The sequence below is a fragment of the Rhinichthys klamathensis genome, unplaced genomic scaffold (assembly GCF_029890125.1).
Source record: "Rhinichthys klamathensis goyatoka isolate OS25496 unplaced genomic scaffold, OSU_Roscu_1.1 h1tg000221l_1, whole genome shotgun sequence".
Lineage (NCBI taxonomy): Eukaryota > Metazoa > Chordata > Actinopteri > Cypriniformes > Leuciscidae > Rhinichthys > Rhinichthys klamathensis.
This window is the reverse complement of record NW_026606745.1, coordinates 204,002-229,615: the sequence shown is the minus strand read 5'-3', so window position 1 is coordinate 229,615 and position 25,614 is coordinate 204,002. Positions and strand designations below refer to the sequence as shown.

At 37.5% G+C, this 25,614-nt stretch overlaps 1 protein-coding gene across 1 annotated transcript; it reads left to right on the top strand.

Annotated features, from left to right (window-relative positions):
• The first annotated feature begins 399 nt into the window (after positions 1–399).
• Positions 400–25,614, top strand: kdr (kinase insert domain receptor (a type III receptor tyrosine kinase)). Its single transcript, XM_056264405.1, has 30 exons — positions 400–671; positions 2,953–3,049; positions 4,087–4,301; positions 4,839–4,960; positions 5,890–6,058; positions 6,324–6,460; positions 7,746–7,938; positions 8,125–8,242; positions 8,402–8,574; positions 8,846–9,002; positions 11,116–11,227; positions 11,795–11,903; positions 12,001–12,345; positions 12,555–12,701; positions 13,534–13,665; positions 16,267–16,373; positions 16,753–16,885; positions 17,434–17,538; positions 17,627–17,740; positions 17,987–18,075; positions 18,356–18,524; positions 20,339–20,430; positions 20,549–20,671; positions 21,443–21,554; positions 21,667–21,766; positions 21,985–22,090; positions 23,141–23,259; positions 23,493–23,577; positions 24,379–24,464; positions 24,549–25,614. The coding sequence occupies exons 1-30, from the start codon at positions 608–610 to the stop codon at positions 24,763–24,765; spliced, it is 4,047 nt and encodes a 1,348-aa protein (XP_056120380.1). The 5' UTR covers positions 400–607; the 3' UTR covers positions 24,766–25,614.

Sequence of the window (25,614 nt, the reverse complement as noted above, 5' to 3'; positions counted from 1 at the left end):
GAATAAACACGTAAATTTCCATATTCCTTTAATTTTTAACACCCACACTTTTAAAGAAAACACTTAATTCTCCATAAAAAAATCCATCCAACTTTCTTTGGACCATGATGATTAAACTTTAATTGAGGGGTTAGAACCCCCAACCGTAATTCTCACCCCGGCATAGCCATTTGTTTAGTGAAAATTGTGCATTTTCCATATCTTCACTTCTTGATTGAGTTAGGTCCACGGAATTGATCTCTGATAAAGTGATTTAGACTGTTCTGAAGGTCTATGTTATTGTGACCTTCGGCCTCTGGAGTCTATGGACATTTAAAGAACGGTAGGCTAATATATTTGATTAGCACATGTTGCGCGCGCCCCTCCCTCGTCTTCCTCCCTATCAGCGCACTTTAGTCACGCGCACATCTAGCGCACGAATCCATCAGTGAGCGCGCAACAGGTCTCAATCAGGGGAAAAACTCAGAACAGCACAAGGATTTCTGTTCCTTTAAGGATTTTAAAAACCTATCTTAAAGTGCACAACTGTGTCGTATAATCGTGATGAGGAGTTAACGAGTCTGACTTTTGGTTTCATGCCGGGACGGTCCTGCGTTACTGTCGGGCGATGGCAAAGACATCTTATGTGCTTTCTCTCGTCGACATCCTCTTAACCATCAACTTGGTTATAGGTATGACATAAACATCTGATTAAATACACAAATGCTCACATCATCATTACCTTTCTTAACATTATATTCAACTCATTGTTAATTGGCAATTGAACGCACTGTTTGCAGTTGCTGAGTTTAAGATATAGGCATACATTATACAATCTCGTATTAAAATGTTAAGTGTAGGCCTACACCTGTTGTTGATTTGAAACAACTGTAGCTATGATTATTATCACTTTCCCCCGTAATTGTATCTGTAGTAGATATTTTTAGAATAGCCTACTAAAAAAATGTAAATGCTCCTGCTATAGGCCTAAATTGTAAAGTGATTCATACTTTTTATTTATTTAAAAAAAAGGTCATTCATAGGCTATACTATTTTTTAACTATTCAAAAAATATTTGCTACAGATAAAGTAATGCGAATAAGCATCCACAGAATTCCACGCACAAATTGTAATATTTGTTTAGATTATTCTAATGAGTTATGTACAGTGTTTGTTTTATGTTGCCTTTATGTTATTTAGTTATAGCTTTATTTTAGTGTTGTGTTTTTCTAATGGTGTTTTGTGTATGTTTGGGTAACATGGGCTCTGCCTATTGGTTACAGTTGTAGAAATCAGTTTAGATAAAATAAGTCATCATGTGGTTTTACATTTTTTATTTAATGTTATTGTCAGAACATTTTATATAGCATATAACGTTTTTTTCAAAATGGGATCTAGTGAGAGATTTTTGCTTTAAGGGAAGTTAAAAATAAAACGTCCTATTCTTTCTCGCCCTTATCTTGTAATTCCTTCAGTTCACTCTTATTCATCAGATATAATTAAGCCTTTGCCGCCATTGTTGTTTCAAATGCTTTCAGTGTCTGGCCATTTAATGTTAAAACAAACAGTTGAATAAGTAACTCTCCATGGAGTGCATGTATTTTAGCATGATTGCGTGTGCCCATAAGAGTGTGTGTTCCCAGTTCTAGTTCCTCTGGAGCAGGAATCCCACCTCAGGTTTTGGAGCGCGGGGCCATTTAGCCTGGCCCCGGCCCATCTGCCCATGGGTTTCCTGTTTTGACACATCCAGGCCTCTGTGCAGCACTTGCAGCTCCAGTGGAAAAATAGCCCAGGGTCCCACATTACACTGCTCTATGCCATTCTGTGCTTGCTGTTATACATGTCTACATCCCTTACTGTATATCCAATTAAAACCAGGCCAGGCAACGGACAGGCATTCATGGTCCTCACCGCTCTTGTGCTCTCCTGATTGACTATGTGAATCCATGCTTATGCACAGAGACAAGCAGTGGTTTGACTGTTAGATTGAGTGGCTGAGCGGCACAATTCTTTTTTGACTGCACTTTTTTCAGACATATATTTTTTGTGGTTTGTTGGTAATGAAGCTGTAGATTTAGCCTGATGGTCGAGCTAAAGCTGTCAAAATGGCTCTCACACAGTTACTTTATGTGTGTTACAAGCATAAAGATAAAAAGAGAAAAGGGAGTCGCTTTTAGATGAAGATGGAGATAAAGTTTGTTAATAAACTAAATTGTTCTGGGATTAATATTAACCATGTTAAAAGCACTAGGGAGATCCTAGGAAAGGTGCATGTTGTACACCTCTTAAGGTGATGATACACAGGGCAACTTTTTGGGCAATGTTGCTGGGCAATGTTGCCCTCAACGGGCAACCAGATGAGACACAGGGCCCACGGCCGATCTAAATTATCCAGATATTCATTTATTGCCCATTTTCAATGGGAAAGTGCCCAAGCAACAATCACTCGGCAAGAACATTGCTCAAAAAGTTGCCCTGTGTATCATCACCTTTAAAGTGTATTTAGTCTTGATGTTAATGTGATATATTACAGCTATATTCTCAGTAGTTTATTGCTCTGTGGATGGCGGTCCTAGTGTCCAGTGTTTAGTTTTAATGTGAAATATTGTTATATGTTGTCTAGATTAAAATTTACACTGGGTGTTTTGTGTCTTTCTTGGTTTAAGTTGGTTTAATTAAATTAAATAAGATAAACAGCAGAAATCTGGTAACATGTGTTGCTTTATTGCACTTTATAGCATAATATTAATATATTTTTCATTAATAAAAAAACATTTCATCCAGACTAAATAAGTTATTTGCATTAGTAATAAATTAGACCAGTCAGTGTAAGAGTATATGAATATCTTATATCCACTAAAGTCCTGATTTTAGTCACTCAGTGATTTTAATTGTATGCGAGTATATGCATGTGATTATCAGCAGCTTATTCTTAAACAAAGCATTCTGAATGTATTTTTTTTTCTCTTGTAGCGATAGAGCTCAGGTTTGTGCCGGATCCTCCAACCTTAAACATCACTGAGAAAACTCTCAAAATCAATGCTTCAAATACACTGGAGATCACGTGCAGGTAAGCGTTGCTTCTGGAGAAGAGAAGAGCAGTTCTGTCTGTACTTTTTTTCTCATAAGCTGGGAAAAGGGTTCTGCTTTTGTTAACTGTTTGATTTTTTTGTGATTCTTTATTTATTAAACATTTTGTGTGTATAACTATTTACAACAAAGCCCAAGATCTGCCCATAATCATAAGACCAAATAGAGACAATAAAATAAATAAATATGACAGGAAATTAAAATATAATTTGACAAAACTACATAGAAGGATCTCAAGAGTCTTTTTGATAGAGTCTCAATAAGGACCAGCCAAATTTGTATTGTCTTTCTGTTGGCGCCGTGCACTTTAGCTGTGGTACACTCCAAAAGAGCAATGTCCAGCAAATAGGACATCCAGATAGACATAGCTGGGGTAGTTGGTTCCACCCACAGTTTTAGGATAACCTTTTTAGCAGCAGTAAGAGCAGCGGACAGAATCCTCCTTTGATTGACAGACAGTGACAGTGAGGAATCATCCAGCAAAAGAAAAACCAGATGGTCCTTTTGGATCGGAATCTTCAGAAGATCTGCCAGTAGGTCCTGGACTGAAGACCAGACCGGCACAATTAGAGAACAGTCCCAGAACATATGCATATATGTACCTAAATTTGCGCTGTTACACAGGTGACAAAAAGGATCAGACTTTCTTTTCATTTTAAATAGCAAACAGGGTGTGGCATATGCTTTATAAATTAACTTATAATGTAACATTTGGTGAGCTGGATTTTTTGAGGTAGCCAAACAATTCCCCCAGACAGTGTCCCAGTCAATCACGGTGTTAAGTTGTCTCTCCCAGAAGTCCTCAGTCGGAATGTTCTTACCACAAGCGATTTATAAATTATGCTCACAATACCTCTAGAAGCCATACTGGAATCTATCCAGTCTATCATGGGATGAGAGGATATTTTAGTTGACCAGGGTAAACTATTTGATTTTTGATGGTAAAACCAGAAAGTAAAGAATGTGGTTTTTGTTAGATTACATTCCTGACACTAGTCTTTTCTACCTGTTACACAGGGGGCGGCAGATCCTGGAGTGGTCTACACCTCACAACCGAAGCCGTTCTGAAACCCGGCTCACCACATCAGACTGTAGCGGTGATGGACTATTCTGTAGCACTTTAACGCTCTCCAAAGCAGTAGCCGATGAGACGGGAGAGTACCGCTGCTTCTATAAAAGCCTGCCTATCGAAGATGGGAAGACTTCTATAGCTGTGTATGTCTTCATAGAAGGTATGGTTTTCATGTGTAATCTTGTTGGACAAATGTTTAACAAAAAGATGAGCACATTTTTAATAGTGTTCCCACTCTCTCTCACTGTCTTCCAGAGAAAGTGGGAGAGAAAGTCGGAATGTTGTAAAAATGCGTTCATCGCATACTTCCTTTGTTGTTTTCAGGATAACCTTCTGACCTCCTCATTCTTCATAACCTCTTCACTCTAGTGGCACCACCACATTTCACTTCCTCTTTTGACCTGTAAAGTGTTTGTCCAGACAGACAAAATATATAGGAATTGGTTTGTTTTAAGTTGCTTGTTTTTAAGTGTGGTTGTGTGTGAACTTGCACTCCATTTCATACTTATTCACATTTGATAATCAGGTTTCAGAACTGTTTGTTAGTAGTATCATATCTCTTATACTATCAAAAGAGTGTATTTAGTATAGAGATATGACAAATTATACTAGATGGCAACTTCATCTTTTCTGCGTGTGGTTTGTAAATATCTGGTTGTTGGTTAAGTATAAATACCAGACATGCCTATGTTTTTAGATTATCGGACGCCGTTTGTCCGAATGGCTCAAGATTATGATGTGGTGTTCATTCGGGAGGGAGAACAGGTGGTCATTCCCTGTCTGGTATCTGTGGAGAACCTAAATGTCACACTGTATACAGTGAGTATTTCTACACACACATACCCTACACTGTAAAAAGTGGGGAGCTATTTCCATTTGATCTAACCCTAGATTTAGTTTTGTCGGTGTCATTTTATGTATTTAGGATGATTCAGTAATGTTAAATAATATTTGTGACCCAAAAACCATTTAGATGTTGTTATGTAGCATCATCAGCAAAGATCATCCAAATCATACAAACTACATTATTGTTCACAAGTTTGGGTATAGATATTTTAGTTATTTTAATGTTTTTGAAAGAAGTCTCTTATGCTGCAATTCTGCATTTATTTGATACAATAAAGCAGTAATATTGTGAAATAATAATAATACAATTTAAAATAACTGTTTTCTATTTTAATATATTTTAAAATGTAATTTTATTCCTGTGATGGCAAAGCTGAATTTTCAGCATCATTACTCCAGTCTTCGGTGTCACATGATCCTTCAGAAATCATTATAATGCTGATTTGCTGCTCAAGAAACATTTAATATTATTATCAATGTTGAAAACAGTTGTGCTGCTTAATATTTTTGTGGAAACCATGATGCATTTTTTCATTCTTTGATTAATAGAAACAGCATTTATTTGAATTAATTTCTTTTGTAACAGGGTAAAAGTTGTGCGTCCTTACTGAATAAAAGTACTTGTTTCCTTGAAAGAAAAAATCTTACTGACCCCAAACTTTTGAACAGTAGTGAACATTGTGAAAACTGCTTTTTATGGGAAGTTTTTTGTTTTCTTTTTTAAAATGATTTGAATGTAGCTATATTTATAGGTATTTTCTGTTGACTTCAGATCCATATATATATGAAATGTATGACTATAAAATATTTATTGTTTAGTGTTTACTCATTAAGATCCCTGTGTTGTGTGATTTGCTGCTGGTGATATGATGTGAAGAATGTTTGTGGTGTCTGCCCAACAGAAGTATCCAGTAAAAGAACTGACCACTGATGGGAAAGAGGTCATCTGGGATAGCAAGAAGGGTTTTATCCTGCCTAGTCATGTGGTCAGCTATGCAGGCGTGGTCTACTGCCAAACCATTATTCGAAACGAGACCTATCAGTCCTCACCTTACATTGTGGCTGTTGTAGGTAAACAAAAAAAAAAAAGTTCATTTGGGCAGGGGAATGTTGCTTGAAGTACAGTATGAAGTTTGTACATCTGACCTATCATTTATTTTAGTTTTGCAAGCATGTCAGAAATTGATCAAACTTTTGTTTTTGAGGAGGCGAGATTGCATGTTTCAGAATCATTTGTTGAGACTATATAACAGTCTGGTGTGAGATCAGCTGCCCTGGTCTCAAGAGAACAATGCTCCACCCGGCACGTCCCTTACACCCCTTCCCTCTTCCGCAGGATACAAGATCCATGACCTCACCCTGAGTCCAGCTCATGAGAGGCTGACGGTAGGGGAGAGGCTAATGTTGAACTGCACCGCTCACACCGAACTCAATGTGGGAATCGACTTTCAGTGGACCTTCCCACATGAGAAGGTCAGTGACTTAGAGAACTGTTTAATACAAGTTAACCTCAGTCGGCAGCATTTGTGGCATAATCTTGATTACCAAGGAAAAGAACTAGACCAGCCCCGGTTTTTTTACTTGTCTCCTTCCTGTTCTCTACATAAGTTTTGCAATGTCCGGCGATGGAAAAACAGCCAGAAACAGTCTAAACAAAAAATCTCTGCTATGTCTTTATTGACTTGTATTGACCCCAAAACATCCTTTAAAATGTATCATCAGCCAATCTTCTGTGTGACTGTCAATATCTGGCTACTTACACAGACTAGTCGACTTTAATGTTCTGCCGTTTCCGGTTTAATCCTGATGTCCTCTAGTTTCTGATCACGGCCTATAGAGGGCGCAACAGGATAAGAAATCTTGAAGTCCACTTTAATGCTCCGTTTCCAACAGTTAAAATGACAAATAAATGCATATTCCGAGAGTGCTCCACAAGACATGTTTGATTATACAACCTGGATGCTCAAAATTGATCAGGTGAATTCACGTTTCAAACAGCTAACTGTACACTTAAGTTAATCGCCGTTCTAAACTATTGTGCTGAAGCATTGTAACACACATACAGACAGCAGCTCGCACTTCACTTTCAGAACGTGCGCATACGGAAACATTCAGTAGCGCAGAAATGTATTGTCAACACTGTTCTGTGATTTATCAGTAAAATAGCTTAGAAACTGAAAAGATCTAGCATATATTTCTTTGTAACTAAAACCCACAGCTTCACTATTAGTAGAAATGCTGCCAGGTAGAATTAATTCAAACGCAATTGCTCTCTCACTAATGCATATGTAAATGTAATCTTTACTGTGCTACTTTATCTGTATCTGATTTAGAATAAGCAGAAATCTGTGAGAAATATATAACTGTGATAAAAATAAGCTGTTATATAGGAGCAATAGCCTTGTGGGCAACGCTGTGTCATATGCCATAGCTGTGCACAAGGCAACCCGCGTTCGAGGCTAAGCTCAAGGTTCAGGCTTATTTATTCATTAATGACGTCATCAGCGACTAGACAACGTCGACTCGACTTTCATCACATAAATGTTGACTTTAAAAAAAATCTAAAGTCATTCAACCCCTACTACTTAGTTATGCTGACATTTATGTTTTACTGAAGACACTTGAAGAAGCATAAACTCAATTCAATTCAAATCCATCCAATCCAGACCAGTTCAGCTGATTTTGTTGAATTGCAATTTCATAAATAGCATCATGCATTTCTCTGGTGGATTTAAGCCGTCTCTCTCACCTCCTGCAGAGAAGTGTCAACAGCTCAATGCCAAGGTCACGCTATGAGACCAGGTCCTACAAGAAGAAGCTGTGGAACTCCTTAGAACTGTCCAATACGCTCATTGTAGAGAATGTGACCATAAATGACACAGGAGAGTATATATGTGCAGCCTCTAGTGGTCAGATGCACAAGATTGCCCGAGCATCCCTCGTCGTCTATGGTATGTACTTTTAGGAATAACCACTTAGCAACAAAAACATTATATTATTTAAAACATTAGTGTTGCTGGCACACCAAGGCAAGTTATAAGTTGCTGGCATATGGTAGCATAAAGACCATATGTTTTCCAATACAAAAATACAATGTTTTAATAGCATTTGCTCTAACATATCGATTGATATTTCAGAGAAACCATTTATAGCGCTCAATGATCAGTTGTCGCAGACTGTGGATGTAAATGCTGGCCAGGAAGAGGCAAAAATCCTTGTCAAATATTATGCCTATCCAGAGCCTTCTGTCAAGTGGTAAGTGGAGTGTTACTTGTGTGTATATACGTATGTGTGTGTGTGTGTGTGTGCTATGTATATATATATATATATAGTGCCTATAAAGAATACATTAGAACTTTCTGTGCAAGTCAGACTGAACTTGCATTAAGCTTTCTTTCGCTCTTGTCCATCCAGGTATAAGAATGATCAGCTGATAGTGTGGAAGGATGAGTACAGGATGAAGCCTAACAGAGGATCTCTCACTATATATGGTGTCACAGAGAAGGATGCTGGGAATTATACTGTTGTCATGACAAATAAGATTACCAAGGAGGAGCAGAAAAGAACATTTCAACTATTGGTTCATGGTAATGAATCTCTTCTCTTCTCTTCTCTTCTCTTCTCTTCTCTTCTCTTCTCTTCTCTTCTCTTCTCTTCTCTTCTCTTCTCTTCTCTTCTCTTCTCTTCCCTTCCCTTCCCTTCCCTTCCCTTCCCTTCCCTTCTCTTCCCTTCCCTTCTCTTCTCTTCTCTTCTCTTCTCTTCTCTTCTCTTCTCTTCTCTTCTCTTCTCTTCTCTTCTCTTCTCTTCTCTTCTCTTCTATTGACTTGACTGTATTAACTTGTGTGTTTATATGTTTAGTTCACCCTAAGATCTTTGAGAAGGAAGTGCCGTTGGATCGTGATGTCCATATGTACGGCAGTAGTCCTACACTCAGATGCACTGCTAGCGGAGGATCCAGCCCTGTCACAATAAAATGGCAGTGGATGCCCAGAGAGGACTGCCCAATCAGATTTCTGTAAGTCATATGCCACATGATTTGACGCTGTCTTCTTGTTTTGATTCAAATGTAACCTGTATAATACAGCTAAGAATAAGTAAAAAAAGTTTTGTTAGATAAATCTGCTTCATGTGGTAACATCTAAATTAACTGGTCAAAATATTACTGAATTATAACTCAATTAACATGACTAAATTAGGTTAGACAAATGAAAGTCATTTTAAGGTTACGTAAAAAATTATCCCTAAGATATCAGTTGCACATCACCACATTTTAAACCTATGTAGAGTATGTTTCTTGTTCTCTCGTTTCTTTACATTTCTGCATTATCCTATCTACTCTGCGTCTATATTACTGTAAATATTGTTTTTCTTGAATGACAAATTGTTCGTGATATTCCTCATTTGTACTTTCCTTGATGAAATGCAATCCAAATGCTGAAACACGTAGATCACAACAAAAACTGAATTTCCTCATGGCCCCAAAAACATTTACCTGTAGCAAAACCTGTCATTCAGAAAGATAGCTATAAATGAAATGTTTCTTCCTGTTGTTGTATGGGTTGTATGCAGGTGCTGATTTGCTCAGTGCTTTGACATATTTGCGTGGTTGGATTATCTATGAATTCCAATAAAAGACATATAAGAACAGTGCTAGCATATTTGTTCCTGGTGTTCAGTGCAATCCATTCATCATGCTGTGCTCTAATTGGGCATTCATCCGGAAACAACTGTTGTGATTGGGCCAAAAAGAGAGGACTTAGAAATCAGCTACTGTGAGTTGTGGTTGACTTGTGACTTTGATTGGCAGCCTGCATTTACAGAACATCACTTCCAAGGATGTTGTGATCATGCAATGAGTGTTCAGGGCCAGGCATTACACAAGCCTTATCTTCAGATTGCAGCCTCACCTACTTCCGTAGTCCTCATCACAACTTCCTGTTGTTCTAAAAGCAGACACATTCAAAACCTGTGTCCTTGATCAGACATGAAAATAACACAATGTCTGTCAATGTGTCCTACAAACAAGAGTTCAACCTCCTCCTCACCTTACATTGCAGCTTTTATGTGACCTATTTTTGTGTTTGTCTTTTTGGCAACACTTTCTTTTAAGGTGACATTGTTACATGTTACTACAACCCTAACCGTAACTCTGTAGTGAGTACACAAGTAGTTACTCAGTACTTATTTGAGTAAGTACAATGTAATTACGTCACCTTAAAATAAAGTGTAACCCCCTCCCCCCATCTCTTTTTCCTCTCTTTCTCTGTTCTCGGTCTCGTCTTCCATGGCTAACCCACATGAGGTGCTGATGTCAAACCTAAGTCTAAACCCGAAGAATGTTTATTGACATGGCATATAATTCCCATTGCTCATCATAAATATGTGTGGCAGAAGTGGAATTACTGTACAGTAGATCTGAGAACAGTTATGGGATGGTCTAAATTTAGACCGTTAATAATAGATGCATTGTTGTTTAGGATTCAGTTGAATGTTTTTCCGGTTTTCCTTTTCCTGCTGGAGATGTGTAGATAAATAGGTGTTTATTTTTGTTTTCTCTTTTGAGATATGGATCCTCAATTGTAAAGTGTTAATATAAAATGCTTGTTTTTCCATAAATTTTTTTTTTTAATTGTAACATTTATTTTTAAAATAATTGTGGAAGCAGTCATACATTTTTTCAGGATCTTTTAATGAATAAAAAATGAACAGAAAGAACAGCATCAATTTGAAGTAATATTTTTGTAACATTATACACGTCTTTATTGTCACTTTTGATCAATTTAATGCATCCTTGCTGAGAAAAAAAAACTTTTGAACGGTAGTATTTACATGTATGCATTTAAGAGACAATTTTATCCAAAGTGACTTACATTAGAAGACCATTAAGCAATTCTTCACAGAGCCAACAATATTGGTACTCCACTATTCATAGTGTTCAATATTTAAAATGTGTTTTGCAGACCTGGAAAACATGAAAATTTACAAAGTATTTCAAAGTAATTCTATAAATCTTTAAATAATAATAATAATTGTATATTATTATTGTTTTGACCAAAAGAATTTAAATAATAAATCACTTTTTAATGTTTTGTCTTTTTTTTTGACTGTGTGAAAACTGTTACTCTCAGACCAAAGTCAGACCAGAGTGTGGTGAACTGTGACAAGTGGAGGGAGATATCAAATAACACAGGGAAGAATCCCATCATCAGCCCCACATCTGTCATTGAACGCTCTCTTAAGGTAAACCAGTACTGTGCTGTATTTAGCTCAGCCTTCGAACGTGCAAAGAAAAAAATGGTACGCATAATATATACAGTTGGTTCCTAATGTCGGAGACTGGGATTCAAAAAATCTAATTTACACCTGGTAATAAACCTGAAAAAAAGGATGTAAAGTAAATAGGAAATATTCAAGATCCATGTACTATTTCTTGTTCACTAATGAAATAAACAAATGTATTCTGCTTTGTACAGACAGTCAGATGTACTTGATTCTATTGAAGCTTAATATGCTCTTTGGAAATACTCAAATCATGCCGGAGAACATGATCGTCAGGTCTTGTTGAGTTCACGCAACTCGAGTACAGCTGACATTAAAGCAAAAAGACTAACCAAATGCGAAGACATTTCAAAATTCATGTACTTTTTTTCAATTCAGTTTTCTGATTTGTAATGAAAATGCAAAAGTGGTATGAGACTTTTTGGACCCCACTGAATTAGTGGTTAATCTTGGTGAATCTGGATGGATATAATTATATATTTTAAATCATCCACTGCCTGTTATGATGTTCTGTGTGTTCTCCCATAGACCATCAGCTCATTGAAGATCCAGAAAGCAGTTGATCATGCCCTCTACAGGTGCCTTGCCGCCAATAAGATGGGAGAAGAAGAGCGAGTCATTGTATTTCAAGTAACTCGTGAGTGCTTCCAAAACAGAGACAATCTCCACTGTACATCCCCAATTAACCTATTGCAATTGAAGTAATCAAATCTGAACTTTTGTCATCTTCACAGGTTTCCTCAACCTAAGCGTGCTCCCCTCCAGCAGCCCTATTGAGGGAGAGGATGTGCTAATGCGCTGTGTTGCCGACCGACTGCTGTACTCTAACTTACGTTGGTATCGGGTAACAAACTTAGCCAACCCCGATGCCCCTCCAGCGGCCGTGCCCTGTGATACCCTCACCCTTTCACCTTTCCACCAGCCCAATGTCACCATTTCAGGCCTGCAGGGCACTAATGCAACACTGGACCTGCCCATACCCAATGCCACTTTGATGGACCAAGGCCTGTATGCTTGCCAAGTGGAAAACGTGGGCACCAGTGAGAGAACCTGCTTACTTCACAACCTCAAGCTCAGAGGTTAGTCGATAGCTTTACATAGTGTTCAGGAAACTTGTTTAAGAACATTATTTGTCATTATTTGTGTAATTTAATTAGTTCGGTGATGGAATTGCACACTTGATGGACTATATTTAATTCCTGCTTGCTTCAGTTTGGTTGTTCAGATGGGATATATTGCAGAAATCATGTGCAAGCTTGAATGTACATCAGTTTATATCTTTCCACAGCTCTTGAGATGTCAAGAATTGTGACCAATCTGACTAACCAGAGAGTGAATGTGAGTGACTCTACCACTCTAGAGTGTGAGGTGACCGGCACACCAACCCCTACTGTAGTTTGGACTAAAGACAACCAGACCGTCATGGAGGGATCAGGTGCGCAAAATAAAACATCTGTAGATGTACAAAAAAATGATAGGTGTAAGAATAAACAACCCTCTCTATATCCTCAGTATTGTCCTGAAGAGTGGGACAATTCTCTTAAGGCTGGAATACACTACATGGCTTTTACACAGAATTTTTGCACCAATTTGCAGTGCTATTATAATGCTATATAAATAAAACTAAAATAACACTGTGGATGAGTCACCACAAGTTGCCGAAGGCCAGAGCCAGTCTGCAGGTTTTGAACAGTCGGAGTTGACAGATTTCACAGAAATTCACTTAGTGTATAATGGGTAGAGACTATTTTTAATCTTCAGTCTATGAATCCGCACAGTTGGTAGATATCAAACATGTTTGATATTTTGTTATAATTTCATTTGTCATGCATCTCCTTACACTCAGGCGTATGTTTCTGCGCGAGTTCGCTGTGTTAGGGACGACTTTAAAGTCTGATAGTGTGTGATCTTCTGTCTTTTTTTAGTGTACGATGCCCAGTTTTTCTCTGTAACCATTTACAAAGTCGATAAGTGTATGATCCTTAGAGTTTCTGTTCATACATGTAGTGTATTCCAGCATTTAGTTTGCTTCTCAGATCTGTTTCACATGTTGAAGGCAAATCTGATTTAAAATACTATTTTAGTTTCACCACTATTCTAAGGCTTGAGTCAATTATTCGTTTATTGTTAAGTCACACTGAATCTCATCATAAAATCAGTTTGGTGTTAGTGTGTGCTTTACAGAAAAAAAAGAAAAAAAATGATCGGCTGAAACTGTCTCTGAGGGGTGACTAGTTTGGTGACTTTTCATGCTTTTCTGTTGTCAGGTGTGATTCTGAAAAGGTCAAATCGTGTCTTGACCATCCAACGGGTGAAAAAAGAGGACAGTGGTCTTTACATATGTACAGCCTGTAACCAGCAGGGCTGTGACTATGACGAGGCTCATATCACTGTGGATGGTGAGTCTGTAGACAAAGCTCACTGCTTGATTTATTTTATTTTTTATTTTTGAAGATAGGGCAGTTAGGACAGTTTTTCTGTAAAGTTGTGCAGAATTTTATTATAATTTATTTTTGGAATATTACAATTGCCCCCTATGTCTAACACTAATAGATCTTGATATTATGATTTAGTCTTTATCTTTGCAAATATATTAATGGTAGTAATTTTTGCCACATATACACTACTGTTCAAAAGTTGGGGGTCGTAAGATTTTTGAAATGTTTTTGCAAGAAGTCTCTCATGCTCACTAAACATCCATTCACACAGAACGGTTTGCACTCCACTGCGCTGGCTGCTTTTCCATTGTTTTTCTATGTAAACATGTAGACGCGTTTGACCATTGCGCTCGTGTCTTGTGCCCCCCCCTTAGGATTCCTTGATGAATTTAAAGGTAAAAAAAAAGCATTTATTTGAAGTTGAAATCTTTTGTAACGTTATAAATGTTACTTTTGATCAATTTAATGCATCATTGATAAAAAAAAGTATTAATTTCTTAAAATATATACACTACCGTTCAAAAGTTTGGGGTCAGTGAGAATTTTATTTTTATTTTTTGGAGGAAAGAAATCAATACTTTTATTTATCAAGGACAGTAAAGACATTTATAATGTTACAAAAGATTCTATTTCAAACAAATGCTGTTCTTTTGAACTTCCTATTCATCAAAGAATCCTAAAAAAAAACACACAAAAAAACTGTACAACTGACAGACCAACAACTGTTTCAACATTGATAATAATAATAAATGTTTCTTGAGCATCAAATCCTCATATTATACTGATTTGTGAAGGATCATTTGACACTGAAGACACTGACACTGGTGATGCTGAAAATTCAGCTTTGATCACAGGAATAAATTCCACTTTACTATATATTCACACAGAAAACAGCTGATTTACACTGGAATAATATTTAATACTATAACTGATTTTTGTTGTATTTTTAATCAAATAAGCGCAGCCATGGTTAGCAGAAGAGAATTCTTTTAAAAGTATTTAAAATCGTACCGACCCCAAACTTTTGAACGGTAGTGTATATTATTGACCCCAAACCTTTAAATGGTAGTGTAAATGTTTCCTATACCAAAACATGGCAGGTATAGATTCATAGTAGTTTGTCAGTTTTGAAGGGAGGTGTGAAGGTAGCCAAACTATTAAAGATCCCATTTTAAGAGGAGACGTTCAGAGACGTCTCATGGGTGTGAGGCAAGCTCGGTCTCCCACTGACTTTTATCCTCTTTCAGATTTTGTTTTAATCAAGACCCTGTGGCAAAAATAGCTCTCTTTTTAGTCCACCAGAAAGGGGGCTCTGTTAGTGTACATCCTTTAGGGAGTGCTAAAAGAAAACAAAGCAAAATCCCAGAACACAAAAGAGAGACGCCTCTCTCTCTCTCTCTCTCTCTCTCTCTCTCTCTCTCTCTCTCTCTCTCTCTCTCTCTCTCTCTCTCTCTCTCTCTCTCTCTCTCTCTCTCTCTCTCTCTCTCTCTCTCTCTCTCTCTCTCTCTCTCTCTCTCTCTCTCTCTCTCTCTCTCTCTCTCTCTCTCTCTCTCTCTCTCTCTCTCATTCATGTACATATATATATATATATAGTAGTCAACATTTAAAGTGGATCAAAACATTTCATCAAAGTTGTACATGAATTTTTAACAATATCCGTTCTTGTCTTAAGACAACTTTAAACTTTTTGATCCACTTCAAATGTTGACTACTGTGTATATACAGTATATACTCTTCAACACACACATCTATCTTAGTGACTTGCATCGTGGTATGGTTCCGTCTCTTGCCTCACACACATAAAGGACAGAGAGCAGAGAGGCACACAAATAACAGAGACATACTCCATGTGTACGTGACTCTCTCGCCATCACTCTTTCTCATTGTCACTGCAAATGCGACTGTCAGGCGGCAGTCATATTCACTAACAGCTCTGTTCCCACAAAGCAAAAGAAAGAGTAAAGGAGAGGAAGGGAGAGAGAAATAAACTAAATAATCTACATGTAATGATTGATTGACCAGTTGCATGTTCTAGTATAGAAAAGAACATGATACTTTTTATCTAATGTCAATCGGTTCCTACTGGTGGACTTTGGCTTCATGTTGCTGTTCGCTCTTCAGGCTTATTTTGATTGGATGTAATATCGGGTCAGCAAACAATTCACATTCTTTGCTCCTCGAGCCATCATACACGCCCAACAGCATACAAATATTTCCTGTAAACTAGGTTTGTCAATTCCAGCCTTCCTTTGCTATTAATATAAAACTAAGATAGATTTTGGAGAGGAACTGGAAAATCTATCTATCTATCTATCTATCTATCTATCTATCTATCTATCTATCTATCTATCTATCTATCTATCTATCTATCTATCTATCTATCTATCTATCTATCTATCTATCTGTCTGTCTGTCTGTCTGTCTGTCTGTCTGTCTGTCTGTCTGTCTGTCTGTCTGTCTGTCTGTCTGTCTGTATTATTCTATTGAGTTTGTTTTGGTTAAATCTTTTTTAAAATGTCTTTGTATGTCATCTGTGTTTGTGATTTCTTATTGATCCCACAGGTGCAGAGGAAAAGATGAACGTGGAATTGATCATGCCTATTGGTGCCGTTGTCATCGCCATGTTCCTCTGGCTCCTCATCGTCTTTGTCATCCGCAACAGGAAGCGGGTAACATTCCATCTATTTCCCTTTTCCTTGTTTTCTCCCGCTCTCTCATTTACACGCACAGGCGCGCTCTCTGCTCTCCTCTGACTGATCAGATCTGACTACCCTGACTTGGCTTACGCCATCTCTATTGTATGCTCATCCCACATTCTGCTGCGATGCATCACGTACACCAGCCAGCCATTGGCCCCAGTGCCCACTGTACCCCAGCCTTAATTCTGCTTCTGAGTATGATAGTGGCTTCCAGTAACTCATTAGTGGGTGTCTTTATAATGAGGGCTTGATTCTAGGAGAGGTAGAGGTCTCATTCAGACAAGCTCTTTCTCCCCTTTTGACCTCATTCCATTTTGTCTTCCATCCTTCCCTCTTCCCTCTCTCACAGCCTAATGATGGAGATCTGAAAACTGGCTACCTGTCAATCATTCTGGACGATGATTTGCCAATGGATGAGCACTGTGAGAGACTGACCTATGATGCAATCAAGTGGGAATTCCCACGTGATAGACTGAAGCTAGGTGAGACATGGCTAAATCTGAGAAATAAAACAATAAAAAACAAGTAATATCAAATTAAATTGGCTAAGATCAATCCTGAAAGGCTTTTCAGTAGTTTTGATTAAAAAACATGGTTTTCATGGTGCAGTTAGAAATACTCTGTCTTAATTTAATGAGCTTACTTTTGAAGTTCATTACATTACCATAAAAAGCAAGATTCATACTACTGGACCAATGTATGCCGTATGCAACAGACTTCAGTGATATGTTTTTATTTATCTATATTTACAGTATCTGTATATCCATGCATTTGATTTTTTTTTATATATGCATTATGTAGCATAACAGGGTGTTCAAATGTTGTGGAACAATTTATGCATGTTTTTTTTTCTTTGGTATGCGGAGGGGAGCATATCATAACTTGCCTTGAATCACTATCCGATTTTATGCTTTCAACATCTTTAAAGACCCAATTTATCCTCTGCAAACAGCTAAAATCTTTGTACAAAAATGTTACTATACATATATAGATGTAAGTGTTCACAAATGTATAATACCATATTTTTCAGGAGAGCCGCTGGGCAGAGGGGCATTTGGTCAAGTTGTGGAGGCGATCGCATATGGTATTGAGAAGGCCACCACCTGTACTACAGTAGCAGTGAAGATGCTCAAGGGTATGAGGCATCTGTTGACTGGCCTTAAACTGGCTTCAAATATCTTCCATTTAACACAACTGACTGCAGTTTTCTCAATCTCCGACAGAGGGCGCTACTTCCAGCGAGTACCGCGCTCTGATGTCTGAGCTGAAGATCCTCATCCATATTGGTCACCATCTCAATGTGGTCAACCTTCTAGGAGCCTGCACTAAACAAGGGGGTGAGTTTCCCTTTTAAAATCCTCAGATATTGACAGAAATGACTTCTGTAATCTTTCCTTTCCTGTGAAGTGTGTTGCAGGCATGTTCTGTTCAGGAAGTGTGTAAATGTGTATGGGTAACAAAATGTACAGCCATAGTAAGAAATGTGTCAAAAACGCCACAAAGTGGTTGTGAATTGTTGAGAAGAACACAGTGTGTCCACATTAAAGGCCTCTTCTTCCTCTCTCTCTTTCTTACACCTACAGGGCCCTTGATGGTGATTGTAGAATACTGTAAAAACGGAAACCTCTCCAGCTATTTAAAAAGCAAACGAGGAGAGTACAGTCCCTACAAGGTAAATTCCTTCATAACTTAGTGTAACTTGTAAAATCAAGCTGTGATGTGGTTTCAAAGATTCCAGTTGTTCCTTTTAACAACGTTCTGGTGTCTTCTGATGTGATCAGATTGATTCAAGAGCCTTGTGAAAGCCATGAGCGTGCTTGGCCTGGCCTTTAAATGTTGTTCAATGTTAAAGGTGTTATGAAGGGGTTGCTACTTTACCTTGACAACCTATTAATTTACCAACTACCGTGACAGCAGCGGAAAACTGATCCTCACATGTATTGTTTCCTCAGAAGCGGATGCCACGGATGCCGTGCAGGAGGGAGGTAGAGCCGGAAGAGGATTTACATGAGGGAGATCTGGGTCTGGGAACCAGCACTCGACTGGACATCTGCACGGGCACCGCAGTGTGCTCCAAGATGGGAGAACAGACCTCCACGACCCAGCTGCAGGATGAACAAGGTACAGTATATTAGTTTGTTGGATTGGACTGTACTGTCTTCAGACTCGCAGCTACTAAAGCCAAAGATGACGCATTTAACAAAGTTATGGAAACTATATAAAATGTTTTAATTAGTATTGTCATTCAAGTGTTACCACATGAACCATTTTTTAGGTTACATTACAAAACCTCATTTATTGTACTGTATGTGAGATGAAATACATTTGGGTGTGACATGCTGTATTTCCTCTAAAACGTATTTAACAGCAAAATAAAAAAAGATAAGATAAATAAACAGCGTAATTATTTTATTATTGATAGATAGTTATTCTAATTATTAAGTAGCTTTGATGAGCTAGTTACTACGAAACTACATGGGCATTTTTACTTTTAATTTAATTTGTCACACTGCAAATTAAGAAAGAAATCCAAAAATAAGTAAATAAATAAACAGCATCATTATTTTTTATTATTAATAAGTATTTGTATTAAGTATTAATTAGTATTGTACTCTTAAAAATGAATTTGTCACACTGCAAATTAATAAAGATATTAAAAATAAGATTGACACCAAAATAAATAAAAAAAACAGCAGAATTATGTATTAATAATCTTTTTTTCTAATTATTACTTAGCTTTATTGAGCTCATACTGGCCCTCATTTCTCAAAAGTGAGTACACCAAATTTCCAGCGTACACCTGGCATACACCCAAAACCACGGTGACTTTGAGACATATCAATATGGACGTTGGCGTACGGCACGCTCAAATCCTACGCCAGCTCAGGAGGTGGTGTACGCACGTTTTGAGTTAGTGCGGAAATGCGCAGAAAAACAATTCCTAACACCACAAAACGCACTGACAAACTAAAGATATGATATATTATGACCCACAGTAAAAAAAAAAAAAAAACATAGTAATTATAAACTTCAGTGTTTATTTTTGTGCAACATGGACTTCAATGTTTAATTTGTGTGACTTAACCAAAGCATTTGATTTGTAGCCATATGTATTCCTTCAGTTGGGAGCCTGTGCGCTTTACCCTGACGTTTCATGGTTAGGCCCGGCAGGTGCGCACGGACTGGGTTCGGTAATGAAAGGCTTTCAATGACCAAAAAATAATTCAGACTGACAAAATAATAAAAAAATACATTCTTCTTCTTTTAAATAATAATAATAATACAAATAATAATAACGACGTTCTTCTTCTAAATAACAATAAGCGTCATTAATAATAAAAATCATAATAATAATAAGAATATTACAAATTGTCATGCAATTATTAATGTGAATGAATGGTACTCCACATCACATCATCATCATCACTATTGTACACCCCAATACATGTGACGTGATTCGAAACTGAATGCTCATTGTTTCAAAAGATGTGCTGTAAAATAATGCATTGTGATAGGTCATTTCGGCTCCACGTCAGAGAAGTTTCTCTTCTGTGCCGTCTTCCGTGTGTCCATGGCGTAAAATGAGGGCGTGGGGGAAGCGGAGACTTGAATATATAGGGGCGTGTTATTCTAATGGCGATCGTTTTCAGCCGCGGGATTTATCAAGGGCAGGTATTGCGTACACCTGGATTTCAAAGGTACGCACAGCTTCATAAATCAGGCGGTGAGAGGAGTGTAAGCATAATCTTACGCCGCCCGTTTCTACGCAAGAATGATAAATGAGGGCCAATGAGCTCATTATTTGAGAAACTGTATGGAATATTTGTACTCCCAGAATCAAGCCCTCATTTACAATGTTAAATTAAATTAAATTAATGAACACAAAAAGATGCTTACAGGACCTATGATGTATTTATATTATGTGTCATGTATAGAGAGTTCAGACTGGGATCACCTGACAATGGAGGATATCATCAGCTATAGCTTTCAGGTGGCCAAAGGCATGGAGTTCCTAGCCTCTCGAAAGGTAAAACTGAAACACACAACCAGGGTCCACTTGTGTGTGTATACAGTACATTGATCTTGAGCATTTACTAATCATTGAAGATAACTGCTTGAGTCATACTGCTACTTTGTTTTTGTAGTGTATCCACCGGGACTTGGCAGCCAGAAACATCCTACTTTCTGAGAACAACGTGGTGAAGATATGTGACTTTGGGCTGGCCAGAGACGTCTATAAAGACCCCGATTACGTCCGTAAAGGAGATGTGAGAACTCTTAGTCCACAAATAGACAACTTCATTTCATTTGTTTCTCGAAATAGACCAGGGGTTTTCAAAGACAAAAAACAGTATGCCTCCTTTCTAATGCAACATACACGATCCGCCCCAATTAAACTGCATAGTATGACCTGCACTGTATGAATTACATATACACCGATTTTTAATAAAGCTACGAAAGATATTCAATTAAGAGCAGTGAATGATTTCCTTTGTCTATTGTTGACTGATTAACATTAAGGACAGGCCTATATGAGGCTGCTGTCACTTTAAGACCTTATGCATGGATCCAATTTAGTGATAATTTCGCCCAACTGTTTACTTCACTTTAAACTGACTGTGTTTATGTGAAATCTCACCAAGACGGGCATTTTGACACGTAAATGTGTGTATTTGACCGTTCAAGCGCAAAAAGCCGCGGAAGTCAACTGAATTTAGCACTCATGTGCGATGTGCGCCACGGAAAGCCGCCTGTCAGTACCAAATTCGGTTCTCAGTCGTGGTTTATTGTGCTTTTAAAAAATCATCATTAAGCACGTCCCACTCCTCATTCATCCATGTTTCTTTGCTGCTCTATCGCATTTAAGCAGTCCTGCGCTACACGGATATATTTACATACAGATAAACTATTGATTGACATCGTCATATCATCCAACCCTACTCCGCGCCTCCCCTGACATGGTCTTGGCGCGCCCCACACTTTGAAAACCCCTGCAATAGACCAACTTACACTTGAGCATTTCCTCTCTATCATCGCAGGCTCGTCTTCCTCTCAAGTGGATGGCTCCTGAAACCATTTTTGACCGTGTGTACACCACGCAGAGTGATGTTTGGTCTTTTGGCGTGTTGCTCTGGGAGATCTTCTCACTTGGTAACACCATAGTGATATTAACATAATATTATCACAGCGCTTACTAGACAACATTCAGTATACCTACTCTAGTTAGCTGACATGTTCTGATGGCCCGTCTCCTTTGGTGCAGGTGCATCTCCATACCCAGGTGTGTGCATTGATGAGTCTTTCTGTAGGCGACTAAAGGAGGGAACCAGAATGAGAGCTCCAGATTACGCCACACCTGAGATGTAAATATACTTCACAGTTTTAGTATTGATGTAAAATTGAAGATCTTTGAAAATCATCTTTGATGACTGTGGATCTAGATTTTTGTAGTTCTGATGATGCCAGTCATAGTGTTTCCAACAGAAAATGGGCGCAAGTAGTACCTCAAATTTTGTTTAATTCTTTTGGAGATACAGAAGTACTTACTTGTTTTTTGTGGAAACATGTCAAATTCTTCCAGATACCAGACCATGCTGGACTGTTGGCTTGATCGACCTAAAGACAGACCAACCTTTACTCAGTTAGTTGAGCATCTGGGTAATCTGTTACAGGCTAGCGCTCAACAGGTGAGACTTGACTCCAAGTGTTGTTGTTTTTTTGTCTAAGTTTTTTTTTTTTAGTAATCAGTAATTTAAGTATTTCGTCAAAGCAAAAAAATGAATAAAGTTATACAGTATATAGTCAGTATTTTTGTCTTGTTTTCCAGTAAAAATATCTAAACATCCTTAAACCAAGATACATTTACATGCGAAGTGCATTTAGATACGATTTTAATACTTTTTTTTTTTTTTTTTTTATAAATTGAATTGTTATTTTCCTTACTCCGTTGGTAAAGCCTCAGCCTCAGGCAGTGTTATTTTAGTATTATTTATATACTATTATAGTATTCATCAATATTTTGAATTGGCTTTTATTTTATTTTAGTTTAAGTAATTTTGTTTTGTACTTTTATCACTTTTTAGTGATTTTTAATTAGATTTTACCCTTAAATTATAATTGTAACAAGGTTCGTTGTTAAGGGAAGAAGGAGGCGGGAACCGGCGAACATTCCAAAGATTTTAATAAAATAAATAAACAAATACAAAAACGAAAGTAAAGACGGCAGTCCCTCACGGCCCTCGGCCTCATCCTGCTCACCATAATCATTTTTTTAGTTTTAGTACTTTTTTAATACCCGAACTTACACTTATTTCAGTTAGTTGCCACAGTTAGTAGCAACATTTATTAATTTTTCTTTTATATATTTAATTTAGTTTTTTTTTTTTTTTTTTGCATTAATGCATTTTTATTATGATAGGACAGTAAGTAGACAGGAAGCAAAGTGGGAGAGAAAGTGGGGGACGGGATCGGGAAAGGTCCGCGAGCCGGGGCTCGAACTCAGGTCGCCCGAAGTGCCACGGTGCTGTATGTCGGCGCCGTATGTTATCATAATATCTTATGCAGTTTCTCACATGTTTCAAGGATGATTCGATATTTTTACTGGGAAACAAGACAAAAAGATGTTTAAGAAAGTGACTTTTCCACATAATGGAACGTGATTCCATTTTTCATGTGACAATTTGAATTATTTTACTATTTATAATTATTTGAATTATTATTTGTTGCCTGTGTTTAAGGATGGAAAGGACTACATCCCACTGACAAATGGAGAGATGGAAGAAGAATCATCTAAACGAACACGCTATGCAGGCAGCACAGAGGCGCAGCTCCACTATGACAATGCTCCAGCTCTGGGGTTAGTTACAGTAACTATTCTGTCTGGTGTTTTTGAGCTGTTGTTGGCATCATAGAACTAAAATTAATCAGATTTAATTATATCCTTTGAAGCACTCATACTTATCCCTACCCGAGTTGACTTTTGTTGTGTCCACACTACATTCAAGAACTGACATTTGAGGATATAACTTGCTTAACCTCTCCTTTGACAAACTAATACAACAGTGGTCCCACCCATGCCTCTTCTGACAGGTTCCCACATCAGATGGACAGTTGTGGTGTGCCAATAAGTATGATGACTTTTGTGGACATTCCCCTGGAGCACACTGCTGTAATGGTAAATAAACTCTGTGTACTACTAGCATCTGGTCATGATCCATAACAAACTTTGCTGCTACAAAATAAAAACAATAAAAAAATTATATATATATATATATATATATAACAATGCAGTTTGATCGCAATTAATTGCACACTTATCGTAAAATGAAGCATACACCATTTGTCTTGTTTAATACGCTCATTTTTGTCATAATTTGCTATATCCAGCTAAATAAACCATCAGATTGAAGGGTGATTCTCACAACAATGTATTTTCTGCAAGCTTTTTTCAAGGTAAATTTAGGTGTCCTTAAAAATTCATAAATTTATGCACACCGAAGCACCCATGAAAAAAAAAAATTAAACTTAAAACTTATATATACAACTTCAGAATTCACACAGTATATAGTATGTATACAGTGCAATAGCAAATATAAACAAACTGCCTTGACCTGACTGTATAAACACACTACAGTTACAAGGATCCATTCAGAATGACTTAACACATGACAAATCAAAACATGATCCGAAATGTGTGTGGAAACAATGCATTGAATGTAGTGAAATGTGTCTGTGGATCAATATAACATTATTTTATAATAATATAAAATATATACATATATTTTTAATGTTTTAAATATTTTTATTTCAGCAAAACCATTTAGATGTTACTATATGAAACACAATATAGGTTATCTGCTAAATAATTTACAGAGTGTTCTTGCATCCCAAAAATCCCATTTATGAAAACTAAATTGTATGATCCTATGATGTATGATCCCCTAACCCTAAATTCTATGATCCTCCATTCCTACAGAATGGTCACATGGACTGTGGAGTGGGCTTATCACGTGAGCAGATGAAAGCTTTGGAAAGGCAGGTGCAAAGACCACCCAATTTCAGGTGACAATTCATCCTGATCTCAGTACAGTCACAAATGAGGACGATTCCACAGTCATATAAACATGGTCATGGTTTTATCCACAGCCCACTACTGCGGTGCAAGAGTAAGGAGTCTTTAGCTTCTGAATCGTCCAATCAGACCAGTGGTTATCAGTCTGGTTACCACTCTGATGATGCCGAAGCCCCGATATACGCCAACGAAGAGATGATCCTGAAGAGAGACATTCGGAAGAAACCTCCACTGCCCAAGAGAAACGACAAGTTCAGTGCAGAGGTCCGTTATAGTGCACCTCCAGTTTAACATCTATAAAGCTTCAAACAGTCTTCCTTATTATGTTATTCAAAAGTTCAGCCAAGAATGAAAATTCAGACATAATTTTCTCACCCTCATAAGAATTTCTTTCTTTAGTTATTTATAACAGAATGTGCAAGCTGCACTTTTCCATAAAATGAAATGAATGGTGACCACTACAAAATATTCATGAAGTAACAACTTAAAGGGAAGGTTCACCCAAAAATGTCAATTCTGTCATTAATTACTCAACCTCATGTTGTTCCAAACCCAAAAAGACTTTTGTTCATCTTCGGAACAAAAAGATCTTTTTGATGAAATCTGAGAGCTTTCTGTTCCTCCGTTGACAGTCCACGCAACTACCACTTTGACGCTTTAAAAAGTTCACAAAGAGATTGTAAAACTAATCTATATGAATCAAGTTTAGTCCAAATGTTCTGAAGAGACACGATCATTTTATATGATGAACAGATTTAACTTAGGTTTTTATTCACATACAAACATTGATCAGCGAACACAAACAGAAGCTCAACCGAACCTGCTTGATGCGCAAGAACAAGCCTCATTGGTTCTTGCGGAAGCTCAAACATGCTGTGTAACACTTGAGAATGAACTCATTGGTGCTCACACATCAAGTGAACATGCTTGAGCTTCCGTTTACCACAACTGATGTGTGCGTGGATGAATGTTTATATGTGAATAAAAGCCTAAATTCAATCTGTTCATCATATAAAGCAATTGTGTCTCTTCAGAAAATTTGGACTAAACCTCTCAATTCCTGTGGATTACTTTTACGATCTCTTTATGAATTTTTTAAAGCGTCAAAGTTGTAGTTGCGTAGCTGCCAATAGAGGGTAA

Excerpts from the sequence above, each read along its gene's own strand:
- kdr (XM_056264405.1), top strand. The coding sequence starts at position 608 with ATGGCAAAGACATCTTATGTGCTTTCTCTCGTCGACATCCTCTTAACC. Across the intron at positions 6,059-6,323 it reads TTACATTGTGGCTGTTGTAG|GATACAAGATCCATGACCTC; the intron begins GTAAACAAAAAA and ends CCTCTTCCGCAG. Across the intron at positions 16,374-16,752 it reads TCATCCGCAACAGGAAGCGG|CCTAATGATGGAGATCTGAA; the intron begins GTAACATTCCAT and ends CCTCTCTCACAG.